The sequence below is a fragment of the Coptis chinensis genome, chromosome 6, assembly GCF_015680905.1.
Source record: "Coptis chinensis isolate HL-2020 chromosome 6, ASM1568090v1, whole genome shotgun sequence".
In the NCBI taxonomy this organism is placed as follows: Eukaryota; Viridiplantae; Streptophyta; class Magnoliopsida; order Ranunculales; family Ranunculaceae; genus Coptis; species Coptis chinensis.
In genome coordinates, this window is record NC_141461.1 from 99,614,588 (window position 1) to 99,623,305 (window position 8,718).

The following is an 8,718-nucleotide window of genomic DNA, read 5'->3' on the forward strand; positions in this document are numbered from 1 at the left end:
GGCCTCAACTACAAGTTACACACTCAATAAGAAGGAACTGCATGTAAAGAGCTTCTGCTTGTTAACAACCAGTTATATTGATAATTTTTACATAAACGAACTTTCTGTTTAGGCAAGTACATGTACATGTTGTACAACCAAAAGCTGGAACTTAACAAGATCTTTGCTCAGCTTCCAAAACCACCCATAGCAAACATGCCTGTGTCATGTGGAAAATGCTTACAGTTGTGGCAGTTTATATTGTCAGCAAAAACATAATGTTTTCTTCATGTTTTGGAAGGCTTTCCTGTAATCCTGTCGATCAATTACATATACAACTAATCCTGTCTGAATCAAGTCTGCATAGCCAGAAGGGGTGTCAATTTTTTTCCTGCTTGTGGAAGCATTTTTGCTCTTTAAAACCAGAACTTCTCTTGGCTGGTTTCCTAAGGGGATCTGGAAAACTGAAACCTGCAAAACGTACATCACAAGCTGAGTAAACCTGAAGTTCATGGAATATGCTTTATATAACCATAACCATTTATACCAGGTGTCCCGAAAGGAACAACGAGATGCAACAGAATACAATCTCAAAATCCACTACGATCGTATATGTGCACATCCTGTCGTCTGTTGGGTGGCATCTGAAACAAAGAGATTGCCTCTGAGAGGAACAGGCTAAGCGAACATTTTTGCTCCAAATGCCCCTAAAGCCAGGGCGGGGCCCTATACAGAGTTCAATGTGTGAATTATTTTTGGTAAGGTGATCCTACCATGATTGATCATCCTTATCAACAAAACAACATCTTCACTAGAAACCACATACCCATCCTGATTACCTATTTTTGTATTGAGGATATAATATGATGGTGAAATAGAAACCTCTTCACCAGATGCCAATCCTGATGAAATTCAATATGGGCCAACACTGGCCTATAGATGCACTTGGGCATTTGGTGCAAAAATGTTTCACATACTTCATCTTTGAGAAACAAATGAATAAAAAACTAGCAGCTTTTCCCACTGTTTTAACAACACTATAGTGCCAACACAACTTGCCTCTTTAAAGGAATTTGGTCCTGATTATGTTGGCTGTCACTGTTTGCAACCACAGTGCTATTCTGCGTACAACCCTGCACAAGGTATGATGAAGAAGATTGGCAAATCTGAGGACGGAAACTTTACATTCAGGCTTTCATGAAAATAATTTTATCAAATATAACAAAAATAAACTCTGATCTGGCTAAAAAGTTACTTGCATTTACCAAAAGAACAAAGATTCAGACACATGGGTGCACAACCAGGGGGGAGGGGAGGGAATACATACATCAAATCCAAATGTGCAAGTACTGACATGTCTAAACATGAATATCTCACAAAAGTTACTTGCATTTAGAAACATCCGTGTTGGACACACAGATACATTGTTCATACAATATCAAACGAGGGTTTCTTCTATACCCTAAAACAGCTAAGAACATAATCTATTAACATAGTTACAACTCCACGATGTGCCACGTCATAATTATTTACATGTAGGGAGGCACTTTCTAAGGTTTTGATCCCAAGAATTGGTTGTGTAACTAAAGAATAGTAATAGTTTTCTTTTAAATTGGCTGTGTTGTTGTGTCCTACTTGATATAGGTCGCCATGTCAGACACCAACATGCGTACCTTTGTCAATGTGACTTAATTCTATCATGTTAGTTTTCACAAATCACTTTTATTAACAGATTGAGCATTACCAACAGTAATTGTGACTTTGCTATCGAGTAGACAGAATGAGTCAACCCTAAAGTTTAAATTCAAACTCCAACAACAAACTGACTGTTCTTTTCCTGAACTACATACGTTTTTCTTTGAGATAAAGCAACTTTATTAAGGTAATTGAAAGATCACTGGACGTGGATGAGAGGACATGCAGAAATGAAGTGAGAAATCCCTCAAGTATGGCATCTAAGTCTTCCAACTTTCATGCATAAATAAAAGCAATCCTTTAATAACACGGGGTACACCATATGAATCTCTTCCTTCCTTCTTGAAAGAAGACTAATTAGTTTTCAACCATAATCCCAAAGAAGAGCAAAAGGGACCAGGTTCATTAATGCATCATATACTCTCGCAGGAAAAGTACATGAGGGCTTGCCCCCACACACACACACACAATTTTCTTCTCAAATGCTGAGCCCCACTCCCCACTGGAGGCTTTGGGTAAAAAAATTTGAGATTGAAAGCAGGAATTCAAGAAGTTCACAACAAACCTTGGTCTGGTTCACAACTCAAGTAAACAGAAGGGGGCAAAGGACCAAAATGCCTGATTTGCTAATTGATTAACATTAACATAACAACCAGTAACTCAAGATGCAGTGAGAATGTGATTGAGAAATAAGGCATGTGGAATCAAGTCCAAAATCCTAATTTATGGAGAAATGGAACTCAGTAAGTCACAAGGTCATAACTGGAAGGAAAGAGGAAGGCGAGATCTTTAGAATGGAAAAACAGTAATCCTGAACTGGCGATCAAAGCATATTCTTGAGCAGTTTAACACTAGTGAAGACTTCACACTGAATTGAGACTATTTTTTCATGACATTTAAGTATGCATACATAATAAAATCTGTAATAAAATATTGTTGACAAACCTTCCCAAAATGTAGTTTACTCGAGATGCCTAGTTTTAAATATAGCTCAATCAACTTCCACTGAAAAGTAAGCCATCACAAATAGAAAGAAAAGACTGATAAATGTCAAGTTCCTAAACTAAAAGGCGAGGAAGTACAGATCAAACATGGAAACATAATCCATTAAAACCCCAATTGCATAAACTCTAAGCATATTCAGAGATTCTAATTCTAAGCTACATATTCAAAAGTAAATATAAATGCACATGAGTTTCTCACTTTCCCCCAAATTCTTCTCCACCAACTTTATTCAACAAACCAGCGAAACCCTTTCTTTATTTTTCTTCTTCTCGTCATCACTCTCTTTATCAACCTGACTAAACTTCCACTTCCTTTTAAGCCCACAAATTCCTCAAGCTCAAATTCTCCTTCTCACTCACTCTCCACACATCCCGTTTCGTCAAAACCAAATTCTCCGTCTTTCAAACCTGAAAACTCATGCAACCATAAAATCCAACCTCGTATTCCCCAAAAGATCCAATTTTGATTTCTCTCCCCTTCCATTTCCTTCACTATAGCAATACTATTATTATCTACACTAAAAGGTGGCGTTGCATACACACCACCTTCAATTTTTCTTCCTTTCCCATTACTCCCCAAAGCTAAATTTACCACAAGTTTTTGGGTTTGACTGTTTCCTAGAGCTTTATGTTTTGACCTTTGGACATTCATTAGAATGTCTCAATACGCAAAGTTCAGAAACAACACTACCACACAAAACTTGGAGAGCCCTCAAAGGAGAAAGAGGACCACCACTCATCTATCAGTTGTACAAAATTCGAATCCTCGAACCACATGAGCTCAAAAAGAAAAAGAAAAGAAAGGACATGACGATTTAGAGCAATCTAAGACATTTACTCTATAATCAGAAATAAGTTTTGGTTGAGCAGGCTCCTTATCCAGACTGAAATGCTCATCCCACTTGATTGAAGCGAGAAACCTATCAATTATGGCCAAAACTATACAGCCAGACCAAGTATTTAACACACCATTTAGAGGGAATCCCATAAAGCATTCCTTGAGCCAAACTCAACGAACATAAGCATGTAATTTGTTATCCTATCTGCACCACTCCTTTCATTACTGAATCAAATGACATTGAAATCTCCCTCTAAACACCATGAAAGGTCTGACCATGCCCTAACATCCTCAAGTTCTTCAAAAAAGGAGCTCTATTACCATCGTCACGTGTGGTCCATACACCCGTCATCAGCCAAGTTAAACCATTAGTTTTCAATATACAACCTACAGAAAGAGAATAGACTCCAAAAAAAACTTAAAGTGACATTAACAAAATTTGAGTTCCATGCCCCCAAACAAACCAATGGCAGATAGAAAAAGAAACTTCCATGGATGGCTCCAAAGATCTGCCAACAAAAGGTGATTTACCTTTCCATCTTGGTTTCTTAAAGCAGGAAAGTCATTGGGTTATGATCCTTTCTGATGTAGAAGAAATGCAGCGTTAACTCGCAAACAATCTGAATAATCAATCTCTAACCGAGAATCGATAAAAGTTGGAGTTGATCAAATAAACTGAATAAACTAGAAGTGTCTTTTACAAACCCAAAAGGCGGCCTTAAATAGGCCACCTAAAACACGAATAACCAAAGACTAGTTTACCCCTCTATGAGGTTCACAAAACCTAAAACTTGTGGAAATTAACGGACTTGAAATAAGTGCGCCTATGCAAAGAGCATAGACTATAGACGTGCGCCCATCTGAACCCATCTATTCCTTATCACTTTCTCAATGAATGAAGAGAGTTACATGTCTCATCATTACTCACTTCATTCACCCTGAGGGCAGATTCAACCTGTTCCCCTCATTAATATCCCTAACTGTTGATCCATCTCCTTCCTTATTGCTGTGAGCAACAAGTTCCCAGAAAGGTCTTTCCAGCCCCCTAGCACCCACGCTAGTGTACACACCCAAAATGTAGTCTAATCGAGATACAAATCATAATACTAGTCTCAAATATAGTTCAATCAACTTCTACTAGGGAGAATTAAGCCATGACAAATGGAATGCAAAATGGCAATAAATGTCAAGCTTCCTAGACTAAATATAGAGGAAACCATAAATGCATATATTGTGTAAACTCTAAACATATTCACAACTTCTAATTCTAAACTACAACAAAACTATCTCCAACTATGAAATTAATGAATCAAACACAAATGCAGATAAATGTGTTACCTCAAACGCAAACGCTCCACATTCTTCTCCACCACCTTTCTCCGACACTGCAAGCAAAACCATTTCTTTCTTTTTCTTCTTCTTCAATTTCTTCAATTTCTTCTTCTTCTTCTTCTCATCATCACTTTCCTTATCACCTTCCTTAAACTTCCTCTTCTTCTTTTTAAACGCAGACAAACTCCTCAACCTAGAATTCTTCTTCTCCCTAACTTTCCAAACATCCCCTTTCCTCAAAACCAACTTCTCCGTCTTCCAAACATCAATACTAGTATCAATAACAACCAAATCCAATCTGGAATATCCCAAAAGATCCAATTTTGATTCACCCCCTTCATTTCCCTTCACTATAGTAACACTATTAGAAGAAGATGGTGTCTTTTCTTTAACTTTAACTTCATTTCTTCTAGAAATAACACAAACTTTAGGATTGGCCTGTTTTCTACAACTTTTTCTCACTTTGACTATTTGACTATCATTTATTGAGTCATCTTCTTCCATTATGAAAAGCTCAGCAAGAACATTACTCATTGTACTGAACCATTGTTTCGGAGATTCCGAAATATCGGAAACTGGTTTAGTTTTTTGTGAAGAAGAAGGAGTGGAATTTTGGTTTGGGTTTTTTTGGTTGAGGAAAGTTTCGAGATTTTGATCGTTGGTTAATGGGAAGCCTTTGGAGGACCGGAGACGGTCCAACCAGTTTGAAGCTGGTTTTTGGGTCCACATTAATGAACCGGGAATGAGAGAGAAGGAAAAGAGGAGTGAGCTAGAAATGAAGGAAGAAGCAAAACTGGTTGACAGTTGACTAAAGTATCTGGCTCCTCTATTCATCTACCGTTCATATGCATCGTGATAAGTACCAATAGCTGAAATTAGATGAACCCGGTTGCAGTGATGTGATCCCACAACTCGGTTCTATAGGAACAAATCTCGTAAAAGACTAAATAAGGTAATTTAACAATACCTAAACCAAAATTCCTAGTTTCAAATAACTTCTAGGGAGAATTAGGCCATCACAATGAGATAGAAAAGACAAGTAAATGTCAAGCTACCTAGGCTAAAAACAGAGGAAGTACAGATCAAACATGGAAACATAATACATTAATGACCACTCTTTCATATTTTGTAGGTTATTTATGCGTTCTTCATGTCTATATTTTATTTAGTTGTGGTATCTTCTAAATCTTCTTCTCGAAGACATAGTAACACTTTGCTCCGCTCACTCTCCGTTGCTATGCAGTTATTCTAGTACATTAAAATCACATTTATTCGGCAATGCCTTTTCTTTAAACATATATATTCATATCTTCTAACTCCAAGAGTCCAAGCTACAAATATAAACTATACATAAATTTTTTACTTCAAATGGGAAACCACCCTTTCATTGATTTTCTTCCTCTCATCATCAGTCTCTTTATCAACTTGACTAAATTGAAACCTTCAAAAATGCTTTGATCGTATGTTTAAACCGGGAACTCTTCTAGCTGCAGAAAATACCAGCTAGAAGAGTTCCACGGCGATTAAAGGCAATGCATTTCATAACCCCATGTTCTAAATACTCTTATATTATTTCCGGAAAATCTCCCTGCAAAGGATCTTACACCATATAACAAATTTATTAGAAAACTTCAAGGAAGATTAAAAAAAACACAAATGAGAGAGAAAAAGAGGAAGTGGGTACCTATTATAGAGACGCTCATAACGAGCTCCACTGTTTTTAAAGAATTTGGAGGGATATTTATTTGGGTTTGGGGAGAAATATAAATTACAACCCTAATAAATAATTTTTTTAAAAATGAGGACAATTTTGATGACTGGTGTGTAGGGTAGGGGTGGTAGTTTTGTATACAACCCGCTAACCCGACATGAAATTAGCGGGTTCGGGTTGGGAAAAAAAGCTTTTGGGTCATTTAAGAGTTGACCCGCCGAACCTGTCAAATAAATGGGTTGGTCTCAGATCTAATGGGTCGGGTCATTAACCCGTGACCAGTATAATATGTTTTAAGATAAGTTTATTTATTTTTTAAGATCTCATCATCTCAACTATCTAAAATAAACGACTAAAAGGAGAAGTACTAGTCGTCATATTGAAAACGGCTACTACATACTATGGTCACGGGACAACTCATGGGACATAGTATGGTCTTGGGCCTATTCTCTGGGCCCAATACATACTATAGTCCATCTATGAAAACGGCTACTACAGGTAACAAGTGATTTTTCATTATAAGATTTGTCTTATCAAAGTAATCATGGGTTTACAAGCTCATAGCCTCATAGGTATTTGGGGTATTCATTAAGAGATTGTTCTTCTTATTACCCCTTATACTCCATTATTAGTTTATGACTAAAGAATGCCCACAGAGATAAATAATGTACACAAAGAAAACCGAGCTCTTATTGTGAGAGATTTATGTAGAGCCATAAAGGTTTTGGAGTTTGTACAACCTCTACTAATTTTATTGAAAGAAAATGATTTATATGAAACTTCAAACTATACATTGCCTATGTACTGTTCGTAATTTAAGAAGTTTAGAATTTATTATAAAAAATGTTTGAAGATGCAAGAAACATTTATAATAGAAATGCATAAGAAAAATCCATTGTTAGTTTATGAATAGATCAACAAACAATCGGATTTGTGACCATTTATTTCAGGAAGCTTTTTAAGGGGATTAAAAAAAAAAAAAAAAAACTAGGGTTAGGCAGACCCTCACTTGTATTGAAATCAATAACTGCTTACATAGTCGTGTCCTCACCTTTCCATCACCCCTTTTCACTAGTGTCAACATCACCCCTTTTCACTAGGAAATACGCCTGGCCAACTCAGATGAGATATCACGGGAAAGAGTCTGGCCAACCTTAAAATACGCCTGACTCTCCTTAACGTGCTCGTGTTCTCATGCTAATATAAAATAATAGATCTCCTACTGCTGGTTTTAGCAGCATCTCCTCCGTGAAAGATGTAATCGTGTGGTAGTCTTTTGGAGAGGTTAAAAATTGTGGCACATGATTAAATGTCGTGTTGTAGGTGTGCATTAGTATCAGAGATCACACCATCCACTCTTCTCAGACACACCATCATCAGAGATACCAAATTTGCATTAGTAAAAAACAATGTTACTTGTTTATTTCATATATGTTAAAAATAGAAAATACAAATTGACTTTTTCGAGATTGTGATATCATATTAGTGAGTGATACCCATCCATTTTCACTAACCAATGGCATATCTTTCTAGTTTTTTCATAATGAAGCATTGAACGACCACTCATTTCCTGGCTGTTAGAGTCGTTCGAAGTTCAAACTGTTCCTTCAACTATAGGTCTATAGGAGTATAAGACGAAGCAAGGACCAAAATATCGCCGATATATATCGTTTTTTAGGTACACCGACATCGATATTTTTGACATATATCTACTGAATATTGAACTTTTTTTTCGATATATATCGGAATTTTCGATATAAAACTTTATATCACCGATATAATCGGTATTTACGATATTTACGATATATATCATTTGACTTTTTGACTATTTTTTAATATAAATCTGATATTTCTGATATTATATTTTCGATATATATGATATTTTCGATATTTTAAATAGTTTGAACTGGTAAAAAAAAAAAGGTATATCCGATATATATCGGTTTTTTGATACACCGATATATTCACCGATATCGATATTTTGGTCCTTGGGACAAAGTATCAAAATAAAAAATAAAAAGTCTATAGGAAACTTTCATTCTCTCAAGTTTGAATTCAAACAAGGGACTGTTCAAACAAAGTCCCTTGGTCATATGTCAGGTCTGCGGGCACAGGCCACGCCTCTTCTCCCTACCTCACCACCCCCCACAACTTTTTCT

General features: G+C 36.4%; 1 protein-coding gene across 3 annotated transcripts; it reads right to left on the reverse strand.

Moving 5' to 3' along the window:
- Window positions 1-38: 38 nt before the first annotated feature.
- Window positions 39-5,670, reverse strand: LOC147496098 (fantom protein). Of its 3 annotated transcripts, XM_086564869.1 has the most exons (4): window positions 4,855-5,633; window positions 1,039-1,112; window positions 527-623; window positions 39-450 (listed from the first exon to the last, which is right to left on the reverse strand). In XM_086564869.1, exons 1-4 carry the CDS (start codon window positions 5,575-5,577, stop codon window positions 244-246), a joined length of 1,101 nt encoding a protein of 366 aa, XP_086420995.1. In that variant the 5' UTR covers window positions 5,578-5,633; the 3' UTR covers window positions 39-243. The 3 variants fall into 3 exon arrangements, with proteins under 3 accessions (XP_086420995.1, XP_086420998.1, XP_086420997.1); XM_086564872.1 differs by lacking the exon at window positions 527-623 and having other exon boundaries at window positions 4,855-5,670; XM_086564871.1 differs by lacking the exons at window positions 527-623; window positions 1,039-1,112.
- Between the last annotated feature and the right edge of the window lie 3,048 nt (window positions 5,671-8,718).